The following is a 23,721-nucleotide window of genomic DNA, read 5'->3' on the forward strand; positions in this document are numbered from 1 at the left end:
TACGGAACTCATTTTTTGTAACGTGGTAACAAGATGAGAATTGAAAGCAAACTGAATGTTAAATCAAAAAGCATGAAAGAGGGAGCTCTTCTTAATATTTGACACCAAAATCATGTCGATACACCTTACCGACTGCGAGTAAAGCCACCCACGCTTTAACTTGACAGACTGTATATATAATTTTATTTCGTGAATAATAATATTTTGACTTCGCAATTAATTTATACAAATTATTTTCAGGTTTGATTTCTGAACGATACAGAATAGTTTGGATCAACCAAAATATTTGCTTAGATCAACAACACATGGTATAAAAAACCCAACCTTACAAACCAAAAAGTTTTCTCAGTTAAACCAAATACTTTGTTGCCATATAATAACCATTTTCTAGAGTTAAATCAGCTAAAATTTTGTTGATTCCACCAAATATTTTTCTGAGTGTACATTGCAGCACATCAGCTCAATGTTCAGCAACGTGAAAGATTGAGGTGGAAAGCTTAGGAAGAACGACTGACCAATTTCACTTTTTTTTTAAATGTTGATGTAAACTTTATTGTTTAAAACGTTACATAAATAGTTGATGCGAAACCTGACAAAGACTTTTAAACTCTCTGTAAAACTAATAATAATTGTTTTCAAATATTTAAATAATAAAGTTTAGCATTCTTAATTAATTGTTTACTTTTGTATTAAATAAATAATACTTTAATCATGTTTTTATACATAAAAATTAGAAGGGGCCTGGTCAGAGGCAGATAGGGCCTGTCTCATGGATATCCCAGTCTGGGCCTGACAGGATTAGGCGTTTGATTACGAGTTTGGCCCTGACTGAGATGCCAGATAGGGATTACATTCTGCCATATCTTTCCCCGACCAGATCCATCCCGCGGGAACTTCTTAAGTAAATGGTAATTACTTTTCAATGGGTAACGCTTAGTTGAGCCAGTTTTAATTCAAAATCTTTAATCATATAATTTAGTGATAGAGTAAGCGTAAGGGACATGTAAGTTTGCAGTGTGTAGATATTTTAAAAGAATTGAACAAACTTTCTACTTTGAAATAATAACACAGGCCAACATGGTTTAATTGTTGGAAAGTGGAGGGTCATTTCCGAAGTAATTTTGTACGTAGCATCCGAATCCGGGGTCAGAATTGGCCCATCACGTCAGGATTGTTAGATATTTGAGGTTATGTACCCAAAAATGGCGCTTTTGGCTACTTTTGAGGTTATGTACAGAAGACACCAATTTTTTGGGGATTTTTTCTTTAGTTGTATCATATAATACTGCTCTTTCTCTTTAATTTGAGAGTCCCAAAGTTCAATTACCATTTTTCTTTCTTCAAGTTACACCAATTTGAAACTGCGAGGTATGTCCCATTATGTCTTGAGCATTTGCTTTAAATACTTTGAGGCAGACATTTTCTACTAGGTGTTTTCTCTTGAAAATGTGTACTTGGGTGTGTTCGGGGTTGTTGAAATCCCAAAAAATGTTGTGTCTTCAGTAAATGACCTCAAAAGTAGCCAAAAGCGCCATTTTTTGGGTACATAAACTCAAATATATTAAAATTCTGACGAGATGGGCCAATTCTGACCCGGGATTCGGATTCCACGTAAAAAATTACTTCGGAAATGACGCTCCACTTTCGAACAACTGACATGACCCCATTATTTGCAGGCCTGTGTAATTATACACTCGTAAAATACTCTTTATGATTTGATAATCCTTTTGATCGATTTCCTTCTCAAATAATTTGACGAATTGTGGAATAATTAATGTATGCATATAGCTTTGTGACCGGAAGGTAGACATCAACAGCAATATTCTGTTCCGTTCGCATATAATGGAGTAGAATTCATTTCGTTAATACTGCCCGTCATGTAACATCGGTACAATGAATTACGCTTGCCAGGGCGATCGGTAATTTCACTGCCCTCTGCAAATGATACAAATTAGCATCAATATCGCAAAAGGTTTTAAATGCATAGTAATTTCGATAAAAAATTATCTGAATTTAATGAGATAGAAGTACTAACAAATGTTGTCAAAACTTTTTTCCTATCTTCCTTATTTGCCATGTCGATTTTACCTATCTGGTTGGTTTCTTTATGTAATTTCGTCGTTTTTTAGCAGCCTTTATATTCATAAATATTTATATATTTTCGTTTCACGAACTGGAATTACATTTACCTGTTTCCTTACGTGTTTCCTTTTTCAAATGCCTTGTGGTCTCGGAAATAGGGTTCCTAAATTTGTGAAATAAGCCCGAGGCGAAACTTATACCCTGCATTGAACCAGGAACTCCTTATTAGTATCCGCTTTGATGCTATTTAAACCTGTGGTTCCTACTTCAAACTTTAAACTCCTAGATAATGAAACATTAGAGCATCCTTTGAATTCATTTTAATCTACAGGCCCTACTTTAAATCTTTTTTAGCCTACAGTCTTTCTATTCAACAACCTATTTTGACGTTACAACACCACTCCAGCCTTACTTTGAAACTTTAAAACCTCCCGAGTCGAAATATAGCCCCTACTTTGAGACCCTTCACGCTAATATTTGTAGGGGCTAAAGTTACAAAGTAGTGGATAGTGCCATATGATTTTCGCCCCTACTTTAGCGCTCTTATGGGCACAAATATCCGAATCTTCCATTTGGGGCGTCAAAATAGAGGCTTAGTTTTTGTTTCTAATTTATCGCTCCACACTCGACCTTCCTGTACAGAATAAAATTAATTGACGAAAAATTAACAAAATGGAGCAAGAAGAAGATATACTGACATTTGCGTAATGTTTTAAGTTATTTTGCACACGGAAAAAATATCCATTACATTTTATAGAACTAATCCTATTGTAGAGGAGACGCTGGGTAGTTTAATAAAAGTTAAAATCGTCTTGGTTTTATATTGCGTTGAACTAGTCCCGAAACAATAGGGAACAGTTCTATAAAATCATAACTATATATAACTATATATAAAATGCAGACTCTAATGTGACACAAAACGTTGAAAAAAGCTGATTTCGAACATTTTTAATGGCAAAGTAGGATCTAAATGGCATTGAAGTCCCTGCTTATCTAAAACCTACTTTACTGCACCCAGCGCCAACTAATGTAGAAATTATAGGTATAAAGTTGGACCTAAATTTCGACTCGGGAAATAAGAAAAAAAATGTCAAAATAGAGCTACAAAAGAAAGATAACGAAATTTAATAATTAAACATTTAATAACTTTCAGTTATTAAACAGATTGTGTTTTAACGTAACTTAAACATTTGAAATCACAATGCATAAACTCACACTAATCCCAATGCACAGATCTGAATCAGCGACCGGAAATGGTTGCCTGTGGACTCGACAGCGCAATGATGGTTATTGATAGGCAATGCAAATTACCTATTTTCTAGACCCGTTTACTTAGCCATTTCTCAGGCAGGATTTGCATCGCAGTACATGTGCACAGTATTACGCGCATCAGACTTGCCGTCTCGTTTTTCTGACAAACATTGTTTCGACACATTGATAAATTGAACCGCTAATAGTCATGCTAAATCACTGGGAGTGTTTATTGCAATCGCGAATCTCTTCATCCGAGTGCGTCGGCTTTTTCCCACTGTCCTTTTTTTAAACTGAACTTTATCTTCGCAAATGGTAACTAAAGTAGAATCAGGCAATTGCATTCTGCCAACCGAGTACAATTTTTTATCGTCTCAGGGAACAAAAGTGGTTCGAACGATGAAGAAAGTGGAGTCGCTTATTCGTGCTATGAATTATTTATTCTTCTAAGTAAGAGGTAAAAGTATTTTTCTTTAAGTAGTCTAGAAATGTAAATATCCATGAAAAAAATACACTGCTGAAATTTCATTACGAACTTTTAGATAAAAATATTAAGGAAGTGAACTGAAGTGAAACTTTATTCCAAATATTTGTTACAACTTTTTTCAGATCTAAAGGTAGTTTTATTTATTCAAACTCAAGGCATATTTTAAGTAAGTTTTCGCTGCATGACAACTTCTCTATCAATAATATTAAATAAGCCTATAGACAAAACAGTACTTGAAACTGTTTTTCATCAGACTAAAGGACTATAAAAAACGTAATGTTATTTTTCAGCGTTTTGTAAGCAAAAGTGAGCCAAAGTTTACACGTTGGTTGTTCTCTACCTTAACCTGAATTCGAGATTCAAAATTTTACGCGCCCTCAAGCGCACGATGGATAAGGATCACGATTTTAAGGAACTGCGGCGGGAAACTTCGGCCCTGAGATAAAACAGCTACAAGCTCGCGGAATTCGTCGAGGCGAGATCTCCTTCGTTTATCACGGATCGTGAATCTTAAGTACACGCATTTACAATGCTCCGTAAAACAGAGATCAAGAAAGGTAAGCATAATGTTTGCGCGGAGCAAAATGTATGTTAGAATGTAATAAAATGAGATATATTAGAAACTGAAGGACCAGACAGCACCGCCAAACACATACATAAAAGCCACAGTCGTGAGATGTGGATATAGGTGTGATTTACCGATTCTCTACTGGGAGCCGGTGCCCTTTTCATATATGGCAGTTGCTCCCAAGGAGACCTTGCGATGGTTGTTTAACCTATATTTTCAATTGTGTGTGTGTGTGTGTGTGCTATAAGTCTATTTCACAACCGTTTGTCAATATGCAGGGGTCTTAAGTTTTGACTTTTTCAAATTATTTTTCACTGGCACGTTAGTGTAACTTCTTCTAGGATTATCCAATCGGTCTCTTGTGATAATGTATTAGAAACACTTTAAGCTATTATAAAAATTTTTTTGCATTATAATTTTTGAACATCAAAATTAAAATTGATTTTTTGAAGAAAAAAAACCCTTCTTTCAGATACTGTTAGGTCTAACTTGCCTCTAAGTTACATTTAACTATCTTAAGATGATTTTTAGTATTATGTATATTATATAAACATAACGTAGTACTCTCAACTACACAAATTTCAATTTGTTTAGGAAATTATTTTTAGTCAACTTTTTTTCTGCATGCCTCCAAAGAATGTGAAAAAATATTTTTTTAAAAGGAAAAATTTTGAAAATTTTCTTGTTCAAAAAATTAATTTTAATTTTAAATTTCAAATAATAATAAAAACTCATGATCAAGAAAGAAAGTTCTGATAGTTTTAAGTGCATAAAAAAAGCTTTCCAAAACACTATAATAAATTCCAATCGGATAATCTTAACAGAAGTTATACTAACATGAAGTGAAAAATCACCTAAAAAAGTACAAACTTCAGCCCCCTATATGTTGAGGACCGGTTGATAAATCGATCAATGGTTTAGTGAATTGATAGAGGTCCACTAGTACTATAATTCAGTCGAGTTACAGCCCCATATATTGAAGTATATTTTGCTAAGATATTGGGAGTAAATGCAGCTATATATATTATATATATTTTTTATTCAATCCATGTATACCTTTCGGTTTTTATATTTTAAGACCTTCATACATAAAGAAGTTAAAATTACTATATAAAACAACTTGAAAAGAACTAGAAAGCTGTAACGCTGATATTTTACAAATCACTTGCACTTTCCTTCTACCTTGCTCCTTTTTCAAAACCGCTAGCATACTCGCAGAGAACGAGGTTCGGTTTTCCACTTAATGTTTTATGTAATAATTCTTCACAATGCCTCCCCTTCTTCCCTTCTACCCAATGAACACTATGGAGTAACAAGTGTTGGCTCTAAGAAAGCATCCAGAGGCGACTGAACTATACGATGCTCCTATGCTTGACTTAATCCGTAGATGATGACGAAAAAACTGACATAAAACTCGGAGAAAAAATCTGCCCGCTACGCGGGCACATTCTCATCGCGTACGGCTCACAAGCTTGAGCGCGCCTAGGGCGCGCGACTATTGGTTCTCGCGCTTCGCGCTCGATGTTGTATTTATCTCGCACTTCGCGCTCAATTGTACATTTATCTCGCGCTTCGCGCTCGATTATATCTTTACTTCGCGCTAAGCGATCGGTCTTTATATTTTCGCACATTCTTGCGCAAACATTCAAAAATTAAGACTCAAAACATCCACCACTGTAATTTTGTGATTGTGAATTTTCTTTCGTTAAAAAAGCTGAGCTCGAGAGTTTGAGCGCAACTACGACACGCGACTGATGGCAAACGTACTCCGCGCTTAAGGTATTCGCACAAGAAAATGCGTGTGCAATATGCTGGAAACGGCTCACGCACGATCTGTCCGTGTACACACACAGACCGCCAACCAATCGCGTGCGATCTGTCGCGGTGCTGCAGTTCGAGCTGGCTATATACCGTTCACCTACATCGGTCGGCACTCGAAACAAATTCGCAACGTCGAAAACTTTTACGTCTCGAGTGGCGATCCGATATGTGAACGGTACGTAGCCAGCCCGCACCGCAGCAGTGCAACAGATCGCGCATGATTGGTTGGTACTCTGTGTGCGTACACGGCCGGCTCGTGCGTAAGCGGTTTCCAGCATACTGCGAACTAATCTTCTTGTGCGAACACCTTTAGTCTTTGCAATTCTTCCGCATTCGGGCACAGACCTTTTAAAATCAAAGGTGAACGGGCCGACAACTGTAATTTTGTGATTTTGACTCTATTCTGTTAAAGTTCTTTTGGCTTTAACGCACACATTCTCATCGCTTATCTCGTGCTTCACACTCGATTTTGTCCAATATGTCAACTTTTCTACATTATACACAACATTCTTATTTTAATTATAATACATTTTTTATGTAACTCTGCCAGGGACCACTTATTAAAAAATTAAAAAATTGCAAACAAATTGAAAAAGGTGTTATCATAATCTTGTAGGGTTTTCAAAAAGCAAAGTTTTTCTTCTCCTGACTTTTTTCATTTCATGCGTTGTTTGTCTTAAAATGTTCATTTTAGTTTTTTTTTTGGATTTTGAAAATGCTCTAACTCTGAAAATTTTCTTTTTATAGAAAAAAGTCGAAAGGATAAATTGTTTAAGTTCTTAAGTACTATGAACAACCGTGCACAGAATTTTTACATCTTGAAAAAATGTGGTTTCAAAAATTTTGTGTAGGATCAAATTTTGAATTTTCAACTTTTTGACCAAACTGAAAAAGTTGTTATCATAATCTTGTAGGGCTTTCAAAAAGCAACGTTTTACTTCTCCGGGCTTTTTTTCGTATCATGCGTTGTTTGGCTTAAATTGTTCATTTTAGTTTTTTTTTTATTTTGAAAATTCTATAACTCTGATAATTTTCTTTTTATAAAAAAAAAGTCGGAAGGATAAATTGTTTAAGTTTTGAAGTACTATAAACAACCGCGCAGAGAATTTTTGAATTTGGAAAAAAGTGGTCTCAAAAATATTCAAAATATGCCCACTTTTTGAATTTTTATCTAAAATAGATGGGTAACGAATTTGACCTTTAGTTTAGGACACTAAACAAGTGTACCAAAGGCCAATACAGACAGACACACTCGTAAAAACCGTGTAAATTGTTTATGCATATAGTGAAAAATTGCAGAAAACGCTTATTTTATTAAAAAAAAAACGTTTAAAAAAATTTTCTGACACTGACCCGGCCCACTAGTTAATGGCTGACTACAAAATAGTTGGAAGACCGTTGACCGCTGGCTTCACTTTCTTCATTTTTCTAATGACTTGAAAAAAATCATTTTTCACTATAAGTGTATTTAGCTGATCAGCACCAAACCTGTGCCAGACCAGACTGCCAGAGTGAACAGAAAAAAGTATAGTATTGATAGTGTGAATTACTCATTTTTCTTGGATAGCTGATCAGCTCCAGTCCTAGGCTAGACTAGAATTTCATGGCCGAACTTCTTTTTACCTGAAGGAAATAATATTTAACGAAGAGTCTAGGCAGACCGAAAATATTGGTGCTCATCGAATTTCGGTGAATTATCCAGTTTCCCTGGGCTCACAGAAAATATTTTTTTCAGCGCTCCTCGAATTTCGGTAAACTCAAGCGCGACTAGTATCTAAACTCTGAATTCTAAACTGCAAAAATGAAAAGCTTTAAAAGCGAAAATCAATAGTCTTAATTGTAGGTGATCATTCCGGGTAAATAATAAAGAGAAAAGTGAATGAAAAATATTTGAAAAGTTCCTTTTCTTTTTTCTACCAATTCACTCTTGCGATTCCTGAACGATGCCTCTTCTTTCTTGTTTCATCTTAATGAGTACCTGCATATTACCTTATATCCGTTTCATGGTGAAAGCTCTTGTACGAGCTTGAAGCTTTCTTTCCCTTCCCGACAGGTTTCTCTATACCTGCTTTGCTTCTCTTCGCTTGTTATCCTAGTCCTTCTTGTGTTCCATTTCCAAATGTTTGTTTCATAACTAATATGGTTTACATGTAAAAAGTACATTTTCGTCAATTCTATCTGCAACGTTTAAATTATAATGATGTTAGGTGTCCTCTTCATGATTCCGTGGAAACTCTTCAGGGAATATAAATCCCTCATTAATTATTTTTTAACTCCCACCTCTAAAGTTCGAATTTATGTTTCTCTACATAATGTATAAAGTTGCTCTTTTCAACACAGTGATGTCACAATGTGTGAAGAAGTTATTTTACACATTGAATCGTGAAATCATGCCTAAAGTTTTTACAAAAGTACTTCGATCACGACTCGTCTAAGGCAGATTCAGAATTTATTTCGGGGAGTTAGTGACCAAGATAAAATACCTATAGATTTCTGTCACAAATTATAAAATCCAAGATTATAAACGGTATAATCCAGTTTCCTCAGTGTACATCTTTTCATACAAGTTCTTGTATTTCTGCAAGACTTTACATCTTGTCGCTGTAGTGTCTGATTTACACGTTCCCACCATTCTTTCTCCGGTGTTTCTCTGGGTATGCTGCCATTCACTTTACTTGAACACAATTTCTGCGTCAAAGGATCTTCAATAGGATGGTTCAAGAATGCATGGCAAAATTTGTTTGCATGCTAAAGAGGAACGACCCCCCCCCCCATTTTATTCCAAATCCAAAAAAAGAAATTCCCTAATTTTTTATTTATTTTATTTTAACAGGTGCCGGTTTTGACTTAAATTTTCCCATGTAAAATGCAGGGAGAAAAATCACTTTTTGAGCCTTAAAACCAAAAATGTCAATTCTTCATGAGATCGACCTTTTGAACACTGTCTTCATGTCTTTTTTTACTTAAAATTATTAATGTTGGTCTAGTGGAATATTTATTATCATTGGTTAATTAATTTTTAATTATTTAAACAAATGGAATTTGTTTAAATTTTTTTTCGAAAATTCGTTTTTTCTCCTAAATATTATTACTACTAATCTAATGGAATATTGATTAACATTGGTTTATTAGTTTTTAATTGTTCAAAAAAATTTGATTTGTTTAAATAATTAAAAACTAATTAACCAATGGCAATGAATATTCCACTAGACCAATATTAATAATTTTAAGTAAAAAAATACTAGAATACAATGCTCAAAGGGTCGATTTCATGAGGATTGCCATTTTGGTTTTAAGGGTAGTTTTCAGATACTCGTGGGGGTGTGTTAGGTGTGTCATACCCATATGTCTGATACATGAAATTCTTCATTGGATAATTCTCTACTAGCCCGCATACTTTCCCGTCACATTCTTTCAAACTTTGGAATAAAATGGGGGGATCGTTGTTCTCTTAAAAAAGCGGTTTGAGCCAACCTAATCTTCAACCATTCCCTCAAGATGACCGAACCATCTCAACAAATTTCTTTCGTTCTTGTCAAACAGTGTTTCATCTATAGTGGCCTTAACATTTTCAGTCTACTCTACACCAAATGGTAAGAAAACAAAAATATTGTGCGCTTTATATAATAATATCTAAGAAGAAACGTGTGCTATGTTTGGATATAATAATACTAGAAGATGATTTTCCTGAAAGTCAATTTCTAAAGAAATAGAAAGGGATCGCAGGGAAGTTCGACTCCTTAGGGTTATAGAACCGATAATAAAAGTTCGACGGAAAACCGATTCGACGCTCTTCTACCAATCCTGTCTTAATCTTGATTTCCAAAGGAGTAACTATGATCAATAGTAAGAAGATAAAGCGAATGGATAATCAACATGGAATGTAGAAACTAGAACGTGGGTATGGCTAAATTTGACGGCGCATTATTTCCTGTGTTGGAAATCGACTAGATTGATGTGTTATGAGGACCCAATCATCTAAATGGAGCTCACAAGTATAACCACCCTGTCGTACTGCAGCAAAGTTATAGGGTAAATGTCTACAATGCATTTTCATCTTCTATGTGTTAGTGCGAATTTCATGTGTGCACGTTGGTCTCTGCATGATTCATCATTGAGGACCGACGTGATGTGCCAGGAATACAGAATTCTACAAAAAGCGGTGATAATAATTCAAAGAGTACAAAGAAAAAATGTTGAGAGCAATTATCCAAATATAAATAAAGCATACACTTATCGTTTAGTGGAAGCAAAATCTCGATTAAGGTAAAATTGGGAAAGGATACGATATTAAATTTTTTCGATATTTGCACAATTAAAGCAGCATAAAATATATATTTCTATTAATTCAGTCCACATTTAAAAGAAAAAAAGCAAGTCTCTTGAAAAAAGAGTACGAATAGAGAAAAGCTTGGTATTAGAAAAAGTTCCATGATTATTCTAGATAATCTAGATTGACAAGACGATTTTTCTTAGATTTTCTACAATGCTTTACATAAAATTTCCATTTCAAGCAGTGCGGTAGTAAGGTTGAATATTTTTTTCGCGGATTCCTTGAGCCGAATCTAGTTTTCGTGCACCGAGGACGAAATCCAGTTTAATTTTTTAAACATTCCAGGAGCGATCTCAGTCAGGGAGAAGGTCGTCATGCATGCATAATCGCAGAGAAGGCGTATCGGTGCGAACATCATTATTCAAATCTGCCTGTTTAAGTTTTCGCGGAGTCCTGATTTACTTCCGGCAAGTCGAATAGGCTTTAATGCAGTTGAATACAAGCGGCAGATTCTCGACTTCGGATTATGCGCGATTAATCAAAATCGTTAAGGTAGTCCGCAACTCGCATAGGAATAGACGAAAAATTAAAATTTTAAGGCCTCTTCTGACTTGGTAACGATCCTCAGAATTCTTAAAGATGATCTCTTCCAACATGTATAAGGTATAGGCATAGATATAAAGGTCGGGTTCCTTACTTTGGTTTTGTGTGTAGTATGAACTTAAACCTTATTTTTTGCATATTCGTCAAAGAGCATCAGGAAAATAAACTACTTTTGAAAGCAATCAATTGTAACTACAGTTGCAGTGGTCTAATAAATCAACCGAATTCAATAAAATTAGTAGAATGTCTGTTGATTGCTGGCTGCTTTAATAATAAAATTTTAAATACATAAAAAGTGAAACCTGTATTACGCTGGGTACTACTTTCATTTTTTCTTTATTGACGGATTTTATGGAAAATTAAAAATATCACTTCTAACTGAACCATATAAGATATAAGCATTTTGTTCAGAGCAGATGTTTGCGAATTTCGGGTCTAAGCCTTGACACATAAACATTGAGGTATAGATCAATAAACAAGAACAAAGAAAAATGATCAAATGTCAGGTATGGCACTCGTTTTGCTGTTCTAGTTTTCTGATTACATAAAAGCTAAATGGCATGTTATATCAGTTTTCCCACGCCTATAATCGTGCATGTTTGGGAGTGGTCCTGTGACGCGGTAGCACTTTCGCATTAATAACAAAGTGATAGTCGATAGCGAACCAGCAGGAATGTAACGAGTTTCATGGGAACGTGGGGTCATTCCTATATAGCTATTTACGTATACACTTCAAATAGGTACGCATGTAGGGAACATAGGGCGTTCTTATCTCAGTTTCTATGAATAATTTAGAGAACGCCCCGTTGAAAACTCATACCCCCAACCTTCTCCTCTCTTCCACCCAGTCCCATTTGTCACATTGTCTTCCTCAAAAATCTTTGCATAAACAACAACGGCAAGAATTTCTGCATAATTTACGTTTCAATAGCTTAATTAAACTTGAAAAACGATAAGCAAAAGTAAATTGGTATTTTTAAATTGAAAGCTCTATTTGGCACCACCATACTATATCCTCCGAACTAGGGTAGCAGTCTAAACTCTCAAATCTCGGCTGTTGCTGGCCCGTAGCGCCACGTACGTTTAGCGGCGATAGGTGACAACACAAAACGAGATTCGGGAGTTTAAACTGCTAACCCCAGATTAGAAAATTTAGCCAGGAAAATTATTTATTATGTCATTATTCCTTTTTTTAATTTATTATTCATTATATCACTATTTATTTTTATCAGTGGCATGCACTACAATTGTAGTAGGTTTTCACTAATCTCTCAGTAGAAAATTCATCAAGGATATAATCAGAGCTCATCTATTTGCTATAAAATTTAAGAGGCAATGCATTCTTATTTCGTTGTTGATCATCTGTCGCCTATGTATGGTTATTATAGACAATATTTTAAGTATTCCTTAACTTTTTGTTCCTAAAGTAATTTTTTAGATCAAAATTTTAAAAAGTAACGTAAGGAATAATGTATATATTTTAGTCAATCTTATGAGCAATACATTAATATGAAAATTAGAGAAGATAAATAAAATAATTTTAAATTTAAAGCAATAAATATAATTGTTTTGAGAAGCAACTAATAGATTTGTAACCAGGACTGAAAGCTAGTTTAAATTTAAAAAAAACATCTTGATACATCAATTTCTTGCAGATATATTAAAACTGTTTGCAATTTGAACACGTGAATTAAATTCTGGTGCGAGAGCTTGACATGCGACACCGGCATCGACATATGAAAACGGCTTCCCCCAATCCACCTCAAATGATTGTGTCCATCCTTTTCTGTTTACTTTTCCGTGAGTCAGACAGGATTATTAAGAATAAATGTATAAAGCATTCCTTCTTCAATTTCATAATAATCACACGGAAAACAAAAATCTAACTTAAGTATTAATAGCAAGTTGAGTTACTCCTATCAATGTGCGAAACTTTAATGTGCAAAATTAGCCCGAAATTCCTCCTATGTTTGCTCGAACTCATGCAATTTTGGCATGGTAGACATCTTTACTACCAAAGCATAAAGAGTGTGGTAATACAGCTTGACCGTGACATGGCTGCAAGAAACCCTTGCGATTGCGGTTTGGGTTTCTTACAACGGAGGTCTTAAGCTCGGTCTTCAGCCACGCCTCTCAATGTTTGCTGACTCACAACGTTATCAGTAGGCATGGTCTAAAGCTACGTAAACCTGACAGCACCAGGTCATCAAATCATGATGTCTCCTATTTCATAATTCAGGGCTCATTTACGGCTAATTTAATGGCCCATTGCTGAATTTTCGGCACTTAATTTTTTTTAATATGCATGGTGCTGCCAGCTTTACTTCAAGCCAGCAGCGCCACTCAAGGAATCGTTTAAAAATGATTATATCAAATTCCCCTTTTTACAGGAATTTTCGGCTCAAGGAATCCATTTAAATCACTATCCTACCTTGATAATTTAAAAAGGGCCGCGAAGGGTGAAGGGGAAAAAACCTAATATTCGATTTTTCTTCCTAACTTCATTAAGGGCCTATTTAGGGCTCATTTTCTATCCAACTATGGATTTTACTACTTAGCCCTTTTTATAAAATATGCAACGGTGCTGCCAGTTTTACTACAAGCTAGCAGCACTACTCGAGGAATCGGTCAAAAAATGATTATATCAAATGCCACTTTTCACAAGAATTTCCGGCTCATTTCGGACTCGAAATATCCCATCGCACCACTGCCCTACCTTCAAAATTAAAAAAAGGGCCACGAAGGGCAAAGGTACAAAATATACATTTTTGAATTCTCTTCCTAGCATTAATAAGGGACTATTTAGGGCTCACTTTCTATCCAATTATGGATTTTATTACTTAGTTCTTTTTATTAAATATGCCACGGTGTTACCAGTTTTACTGCAAGCCAGCAGCACCACTCGAGGAATCGGTCAAAAAATGATTATATCAAATTCTTCTTTGTCCAGGAAATTGCGGTTCATTTGTGGCTTGCGATAACCCTTCGACCCACTGCCCTATATTCAAAATTAAAAAAGGGTCGCTAAGGGCAACAGGCCAATTAAAAGGCCTGTATTTAGGGCTCAATTTCTGTTTCAATATAAATTTACACCTGGGCACTTTATAAAAAACATACAAAGGTGTTGATAATTTTGAATAATATCAGCCACACGATCTAAAAACATTGCTCAAAAAATGTTATTCGTAAATTCTGCTATGGGAATTTTCGGCTCGAGATAACCTTTTAAACCACTCTCCTACTTTAAATGGACATATGAAAACGGCTTCCCCCAATCCACCTCAAATGATTGTGTCCATCTTTTTCTGTTTACTTTTCCGTGAGTCAGACAGGATTATTAAGAATAAATGTATAAAGCATTTCTTCTTCAATTTCATAATAAAAAATAAAAAGGGACCGCTAAGGGCAATGGGAAACAATTTTAATTTTAGATTTATCTTCCTAACATTAATAAGGACCTATTTGGGGCTCACTTTGTATCTAACAATCGATTTTACCACTTAGCCCTTTTTATAAAAGGTGCCACGATGCTATGTTGCCAGCTTTACTTCAAGCTAGCAGCACCACTCGAGGAATCGGTCAAAATATAATTATATCAAATTCATAGTTTGATATAATCACTATAATTATTAATCCCCTTTTGCAATTCACAAATTATTTATATTATTTATTCAATCAATCAACCAATTTTTTCAGTAAGTATACCCTAAAGGATTTTTACATTTTGGTCCCGTTATGCAAATATACACGAAAAAGGTACTTATTCTACGAAAATAACAGGCAAACATCCATTTCCTACTCCTCCCACTTTACATTTTGGATCGCTAATCACTCACACCTTCCGTTCTGCTCCTCCCACCCACCACCAACCTATGCCCCATTCGTGATCCACTCTTTTTGATACTGTAGATTACAAGTGAATGTTTCTTATATATAAATAGTTATAAATCGTTTGTCGACTGCATGTTTCTGTATGCTATTGTCTACTATTGCTATTTCCATCATCGCACGCTTATGCATTAATTTCCAATCAAAATTGAATCACAGCATCCATTTTATGGTTTCACCGTCTCCTACCTCTCTACATGCTTTCTCGAATGTTTCCCACCATCTCGAAGGATTCCCATTTATTAGTCCTCTTATTTCCTCTTTGAGGAAAATTTTCGGCCATCTTTCATCCTTCATTCCACATATTCTCATTAGGTAACCTGATCGCTCTGGTCCTAGTCTCAATTTCTGTGTCTTCCCGATTCCGTTCTCCAAATGTAGCCCGATGCTGTGGTATCTAGTCCTATTGCCATTTTAACCAGCCTACCTTGCAGCCTTTCCATTACCTCGTTCCTTTCCCACCCCCCATACTTCCACTCCGTGCAACCCTCCCCCTCCCCACCGCTTTGGCCAAAGTGTCCATCAGGTACAGTTTTTTTCCAGTTTGTTAATCCTCGCCCTTTTTATCATCCCCCATGTTGCGTTCGATGCATTCCTTGTTTTCCCTGCTATCCTGGATATGTGGATTGTATTGACTCCCCCTGTAGAGAACCAGTACCCTAGATACTTAAAACTATTAACTACTTCAAGCTCTTCCCCTCCTATCTTCCAGCTCCCGTTTTCGTCTCTTCGTCCCCCCTTTCTAAATATCATTATTTTTGTTTTCTCCACATTTATCGTGAGCTTATTCCTATCTACGTATTTTCCCACCTTCCTTAGCATTTCCCTTAGCCCTTCCGGCCAGTCTGCTATCAAGGCGATATCGTCCGCATACTTCAACCCAAATATTTTAGTTCCTCCTATCACTGTCCCCCTACGTTCCCCTTTTCCCAAGCTTGATCCATGTCCCCTATGAATATATTAAACATGGTTGAGCTCAATGGACACCCCTGTCTCACTCCCCTAGCCATTTTAAAGCTTTCGGCCCTCCCTTCCACCGTGATAACCTTGTCTGTTGTCCTGCTATATATTTTTTTTAGCATACTCATCATTCTCCCCTTAATCCTAATCTTTCTCAGCTTTCCTATCAATAGGTCCCTATCTACGGTGACAAAGGCTTTTTTTAAATCAATGAATGCCGTGTAAAGTTTACTTCCCTCTTTTTTTAATTTGTTATTGATCAACGAATTCAGTACTCACACGTGGTCTCGCATTGCTCTCCTTCTTCTAAAGCCTGCTTGGCTTTCTTCGTATATCCCTTTCTTTTCCATCCAGTCCCTGATCCTTTCATTCAGATTTGTTTCATTCAGACCACTACCTTCGCTATTTCCTTGAAGGAGATTTCCCTGTTCAGTTCTAACTCCGCTTCCTCCTCCTCCTCCTTCCCAACTTCTTCCCCCCTACCGTCGGTGGCGGTCCTCTAATCTTATCCTCTCTAACCCCCGAATCATCTGGAATGTAATTTTCCCCCTCGAGCTCTTCCCCTTCAAGTAGTCCCATAAAGTGCGTCCTCCACTCCTCCTTCTTAATCCCTCTCCCCTTTTGCTTCCGTTTCGGCCTAAATCCATTAATAGCCTGAAAAAATTCGCTTATATTTTTACTGCTTTTAACTTTTCCCCAATTTTTCTCCGATTCCTGTTTCCGCCTGATTCTTCGGTGTTCCCTTATTTTCTTTATGTTGACATTATATGTTCCCTTGTCCCTGTCCTTTTTGTTTTTCAAGTACTTTTTTAAGGATTTGAATGCTATTCTTCCCGGCCTTTTCTCTTCCTCGTCTTTCCTCCACTCCTGATTTTTCTTGACCCTCTTCCTCACCCTCTTAAGCATGCCAAATGTTTGTGTCGCTTGTTTAACCGCATCTACCAATCGGACCCACCTTTTTTCCCAGCCAGCCCTCCCATTCACTATCCTCTTTTACCAAATTGTCACCAGTTCTTTCAGGTATTCCTGACTTTTCTTTTCGTCCCACATTAGCCTACTTTTTGTTTCTGGGCCCTTCTCTGGCTCTCCATTCCTCTTCTGGTCTATACCCCTTTCCGGCACCTTTCTCGCCATCAGGAAGCTTACTGGCAAGTGGTTAGATTCGGTTCTAGCTACGACTTCCATATCCCTGATGTCCATATCCCCAAATCCCTCTAACTCTATTATGTAATCAATCACAGGTTCTCCATCCTCTCCTATGTGCGTTCATTCTCCCCTAACATCTTTCATCAACCTTCCATTTAGAATCCTTAAGCTCTCTTTGTAGCAGAATTTCAGTAACTTGTACCCTTTCGGGTTTACTGTCTTGTCCTCCGATTTTCTTACATTGTTGAAATGCTTCGCTGGCGTTAGATCGCCTACATCCCCTCCCCCCAACTCCTCTCCTACTCTAGCATTCCAGTCGCCTAGTATCACCATTTTTTCTCACTTCTTCAGCACATCCTCGACTAAAGTTATAATACTGTTCACCTCTCTTGCTACCCCTACGTTATTGTAAATAGTTAACATTATCACTTTGTTTCCACTGTCACCCAGTATTTCTGCACTGATCTTTAGCCCCAAATTCTATTCTTCTATTCTGAAATTCCCGCCCAGACTCTTGCATGACTATGTCATGCGACTTGAGAAAATCCCACACACCCCTAATCTTTATCCCCCCCCCCCCTGCTATATTCCATACTACACCTTTCATTACGCCCCTGCCTTTCTTCTGTCCCACTTTCTTGCTTACGAAAAAGCTTTTCCTCCACCCCCCCCTCCTCCTTCTCGTTTCAGTAGTATTCCCTGTCGTTTGATTCTCCATCTCATGAAGTAGTGTACACTCATAGTTGATCCCCTCTCTTTTGCTGCTTCCACCTTCTTGTTGATCCATTCTAAAATTTCCTTCTCCCTGAGTATGAAGTCGTCCTCTAATGCGATTCCCGTTCCGGTCAGCTTGAGCTGTTAGACATCAGCCTCTTTTCATTTGCTAGAGAGTCGAGCGTAAGTAATGCTTCACCAGCTATGTGCCTCAGGTCTTTTAGTATCAAACTGACTCCTGTCAATTCACTAAACTTGTGTCCTATTTCTTTATCTAGAAACTTTCCTCTGGATCTAAAACCCCTCACGATAACCAAGTTCCTTCTTGCTTCTCTCTCTTTCTCAGTTCCCACTTCAGCTCGTTTAAGCTGAATTGAGACATCTCTTCGGTATCTTTTTCCTCGTGTTGGTAGACCTCTTTGTCCTCGCTCGTACGAAGATTTGCTCTGTTGTCCATTTCTCCTTCCGGTCCAATGCTCTTCTCTACTTCTTCAGGTATTGCAGGGATGTCGATACTCTCATTTGGATATTTGTCCTCCCACTCCTTTAACTTTCCAATCAAGACCTCCTTCTCCAATCTCAACTCCTCGATTTCTTCCCGGTGCTGTTTCTCTCGTTTCCTCGCTTTCTCCAGATCCGACATTGCCGGCCTCTTCCCTTCTCTGCCCTTCTACAATTAACGCCCTTAACTCTTTCAGCTGTCCCTCCAGTGGTTCCATCCCTTTCCTATATTCCACCCTCCACCATTTCTTCAATGATTCCCCTATTTGGCTCGCCCACTCCGACAAGTTCGGAAGAGGTACACTTGTTCCGTCTCCGGTAGTCTCGGACTTTTCTCCCTCCATGGTATTTTCATAAGGGTTTCCTTTTGCCCCTTTTTATTTTTCTGAGTCGTCTCCCAAAGGCTGTTGCGACGTTCTCTCCTTCCTGATCGGCGACCGCGAGAGCTTCTCTGATCTTTCGAATGCTTTTTCCTCACTGACGCGCACTAAAAAACTATTTAAATTTTTTACACTTTTCACGTTTGATTTAGATTGCTTCTCCACTTTAGAACGTCGCCCTGGGCCACGTTTTTTTGAATTCTCCTCACATACTGACAGGTTCTGGTTAGAATTCTCTAAGTTCCCGCTTTCTGTTTACGAGCCAGGTTCCTCAAATCTCCGTGGAGAGTCGACACTATCCAGTGTGGCCTCCGGCAGAAACGCATTTTCGGTTACATTTTCGAAACCTGAAACGGAAATTAAGTCATTTTTACGCCAGCCTCCATAACCCCAATGCTCTCCATCACTTTGGAATATTATTGCCTTTCCAATTGAACACCCCGCTACACTCTAGAAAAAACACGTCCACCTCCGATTTCAAATCCCGCAGACTTATCCGCGAGTGGATGCTTGAGCCAATTAAACTCGACGTATTTCCCGGAGCTACCGCAACGCGTGTTGGCCGCTTGACTGTCCGACTGGAACTCCATTTATATTATTTATTCACATAAACACTATGACTAACATTTATACCTTCACATTTTTATATTTTGTCCTTATTATTTAAACAGTTCATTCCTTTGATATTTTTAAAAACAATTTTAGATGCTTGTAATCGCTAAAATCCATAGGATCTAAAGTTCATTTAGGGCTCGAGGACTATCACAATCGAAATTAACCAAAAAAATTGTTTAAACAAACCTTTAAAAAATATATATGAAACAAATTTATTTTTATATCAATATCTTCTAAAAAAGGCTAAGTAGTAAAAATCCATAGTTGGAAAGAAAGTGAGCCGTAATAGTCCCTTATTAAGGTTAGGAAAACAAATCGAAAACGTATATTTTGTCCCTTTGCCCTTCGTGGCCCTTTTTTAATTATGAAGGTAGGATATTGGTTTAAAGGGATGCCTGGAGCCGAAAATTTTGGTGAAAGCGGGAATTCAATATAATCATTTTTTGACCGATTCTACGAGTGGTGCTGCTGGCTTGAAGTGAAGCTGGCAGCACCGTTGCATATTTTATAGAAAGGGCTAATTGTTAAAATCGATAGTTGGATAGAAAGTAAGCCCTAAATAGGCCCTTAATAATGTTAGGAAGATAAATAGAATATTAAGTTTTTGTCCCTTGGCCCTTCGCGGGCCTTTTTCAAATATGAAGGGAGGAAATTGTTTTAAAGGAATTCCTGGAGCCGAAAATTTTGGTGAAAGGGGGAATTTGATATAATCATTTTTTCACCGATTCTTGGAGTGGTGCTGCTGGCTTGAAATAAAGCTGGTAGCACCGTTGAATATTTTATAAAAAGAGCTAAGTAGTAAAATCCATACTTGGATAGAAAGTAAGCCCTAAATAGGCCCTTAATAATGTTAGGAAGAAAAATCGAATATTAGGTTTTTTCCCCTTCGCCCTTCGCGGTCCCTTTTAAATTATCAAGGTAGGATAGTGATTTAAAGGGATTCATGGAGCCGAAAATTCCTGTAAAAAGGGGAATTTGATATAATCATTTTTAAACGATTCCTTGAGTGGCGCTGCTAGCTTGAAGTAAAGCTGGCAGCACCATGCATATTAAAAAAGATTAAGACCTGCAACTGTTAATGATTAAACATATTTCGGCAAAAGTTTCATTGAGGTTAGGAAAATAATTCTGAACTTGTCGACTGTGTCGCGCTCAAGTGAGCAAATTTCAGTAAAACATGTAGAATCTACGACAGAAAACACAAAAAAAATATGTACTTACCTTCGAAATAAATCACATTATTGTAGACGAATTAAAACTTACTTAATACAATTTAGCAAAAGCGCAAAACGTAACTGACGGGTGGGAATCCCCATTTCTTATGTTATAGATTGCACAATTATGCGGTATATAATGTAAAAACTTGCAATGTACGACATCACGATTTTGCGCTATTATAATGCGAAAATTACGATATATAGCGCAGAAATTACGATATATATTGTAATTTGTGCGATATAGTTTTCTCAGTGTTCTTTGGAAAACTAATCATCACTTGGACTGAATTTTTGCAAACTTTTTAAGAGTGTTTATTGAAAAAATAATTGCATATTTAAGTAATGGTAATTTCGGACGATTTTTTTCCGAGTAAACAAATGAACGAATTTTAACGTACGATTCCTCACTTTGTAGATATTTGTGAAACCTAAATTTTTAATTCAAGATTTTTTTCTGTCAGGCAAATGGGGTCGTCGCAACAAACAAAAAATATGTTTTTCCTATCTGCAACGATTTTTCACCCACACCATCTGTTCTACGATTTGGACCGAAACATATATACTTTTCCCAATGGGAAATGCCTCTATTGAGCCGCAATTTACATCCGGCGTAGTACTGAGCTAGTGGTCTTGTCAACGTCCAGCCAAATCTTGCCAGACCAGTGCTGGCGCAGTACTGGGTGAATTAGCCATGCCAACGTCTAGCCAAGACTTGCGGAACGAGTACTGGAGCAGTACTGGGGGAATCACTGCTGACTTTGAACCACGATAACTCGGTGAAGAAAAGAGGTAGGGCAATTTTTTAAAAAGTTGGAAAATGACTTAAACTTTTAGCATGAACTAGGAAAATTGTTGCAAAAATCTGAAAATTATATGACGTAAAGCCTAAAATATTATCTTTAATTAAAGTCAACGATCAGCAACCGTCATTTTTTGTTGGATTCGTAATAAGTGTATCGAAATTCATACGCAAAATAAATCTAATCTATTCTTTAAGCGATATTATAGTCCACACAGCTTATGCAGGCCTCTTCTTGTTATAAAATTAAACGAGCTTCAGCTTAACTCTGTCTAATCTTCATGTCTAGTACTGCGCCACTACTGGCTGCCAGTACTGTCCGCCCGCACTGGTGCAGTACTGAAACCCAGTAACGAACGTAGTTATCATCCCAAGGTCCTGCCTGTACTGCACCAGTACTGGCAGTCAGTATTGCGCCGGCGCTGACAGTGCTGGCGCAGTAATGCGCCAGCAGTCAATTTCCCATTGGGTTGTTCTATACATTAACACTACAAAAGTCCTAAATTCAATTACAAGTATCCATTTATGCGTGAAATTAGCCTTTTTTAATAGGGCGCCTGGACTAGAAAGCTTCGCTTTCGTCCCTTGTTATACTAAACTACAGATACCCTAAAGTTTATAATTAGCCCTATAGTAAATTAGCTAATAACCCTGTCAATTGTGCGCTTAAGAATATTAAAATAACAAAATAATAATATCTTCTTGAACGGTATTTATAAAATTAAATTGAATACAGTTTCAAATACAAATAATTCCACATTGTAAATTGTTTTTCCTGCTTAATAACCAAAGTTTGCAGCCTTCCCTGTATCGCGTGAATAAGCTCCGTGTGAGTGAATAGTTTATTTTTTTTTTACTCCGCGATTCGACTAAAACTTTTCACTTTATGTTCTGTTCTGTCACCTTTCATTTATCTTTTTCTTGTTTTTTTCATTTTAATATTGCAGGTCTCTACTTGGCTACAATACGAACGTTAATTAAAGCTGCTGTATAAAAAAAGCATGGATAAAGAAAGTTCCGAATAGTACTTAACTCTGATTTATTTGAAGCTTTGTATACTGATGTACTTTGGCTAGCTGATTACGAAAATAACATTGAAAATACCCGTAAATTTTATTTCCAAGTTCAAGCTCCCCAAAATGCTATAAAATTGACGTTTTTTTCAGTTTATTCAACTAAATATTGAAAGTATACAAAAACGTGTTCAATAAAAGTTGTAGATCTGGTAAAAATACATCGTTAGTGTCGTATACAGTTTTTCGCCAAACAATTTTTTTTGTTGAAAAAAAAGAGAATTTTGGTACAAAGTGTAGAATTATTTGAAATGGGACTTGTGGCACTCCCGTCCACTACAAGACGCTGGACAGGGTAAGGTATGTGACCTACATTATTTCTGTGGCTAATCAAAAGGATGGCTTCCCACATTATCCCATTTTTACCGATAAATAATGGATTTAGGCGATAAGTTTGAAGGACGTAGAAGACTTACTTTTTCGAGGGCTACAAATTTTATCTATGACTTTTTTTCTCTCGAACCAATATTGATCGAATTATAGTGCAAAAATGAAGAAGTTCCGAATGATGCTCCGAAAAGTATTTAACTCCAGGAGTTTTGGCAAAATATACATGTTGGGATATTATCCCATTTTTCTCGAGCAATGATAGATTTAGACGATAAGTTTGACTACCATGAAAGACGTATTTTTTAGAGCTACATCTTTTATTTGAACTTTTTTCTCCGAATCAAATATTTATCGAAATATAGTGAAGACATGAAAAACACCGTTTTTTGGTGTTTTGGCGTTGAGAATCAAATTTGCGGGCATTTTTACTATCATTTTCGTAATCAGCTAGTCAAAATACGAGGCTATACCTAGTGTCAAATCAATCGCAGGTAAGCAGTTTTCGAAACTGCACCCGAAAGCATTCATTAAGTTCCTCATCGAGCGGGGAAAAACGCAACGCTAGTATAATTCCCAAAAATACGAGAAATTATCGTGCTGCAACCTTGCAAAAGCCCATTAATATAAAAGGTAAGATCCTTAGTTTTTCACCATTTCATTTGATAACAATTTTGAAAATAATTTTGAATCTGAAAAGTGAGTTACCCCGCATGAAGAAACATGTAGAAGGCGAACCTCCAGAGTTCGAGGCGTTTATCTGGTCTGTAGATGAATACACTATCGATAGGGACTGGCCCTGAAGGATTGACTTCACCAATCGCTACTGTGTAGTACGTGAAAAATCCCAACTGAAAAAACAAAAAAGGCAACTGATTAAGTTGTGTGACACAAATACATGGACCACTTTTTAGTACGAGGGTAGTTCAACAAGTCCTTAGAATGAAGTATAAAAACAATTTTTTTTGGGTAAATTTTTTTTTATTTTTCAACATAATCTCCTTGGAGCTCTATAC

The 23,721-nt window shown here is 36.7% G+C and overlaps 1 protein-coding gene across 1 annotated transcript in view; it reads right to left on the reverse strand.

Annotated features, from left to right (window-relative positions):
• Window positions 1-23,721, reverse strand: part of LOC117171796 (protein rhomboid-like) — a 251,055-nt gene that overhangs the window by 80,846 nt on the left and 146,488 nt on the right. Inside the window, exon 3 of the mRNA XM_033359407.1 lies at window positions 23,414-23,556. Within this exon, the coding sequence (XP_033215298.1) occupies window positions 23,414-23,556 (143 nt within the window). The remainder of the gene's footprint in view (window positions 1-23,413; window positions 23,557-23,721) is intronic.

This window comes from Belonocnema kinseyi, chromosome 4 (genome assembly GCF_010883055.1).
Source record: "Belonocnema kinseyi isolate 2016_QV_RU_SX_M_011 chromosome 4, B_treatae_v1, whole genome shotgun sequence".
Classification (NCBI taxonomy): Eukaryota; Metazoa; Arthropoda; class Insecta; order Hymenoptera; family Cynipidae; genus Belonocnema; species Belonocnema kinseyi.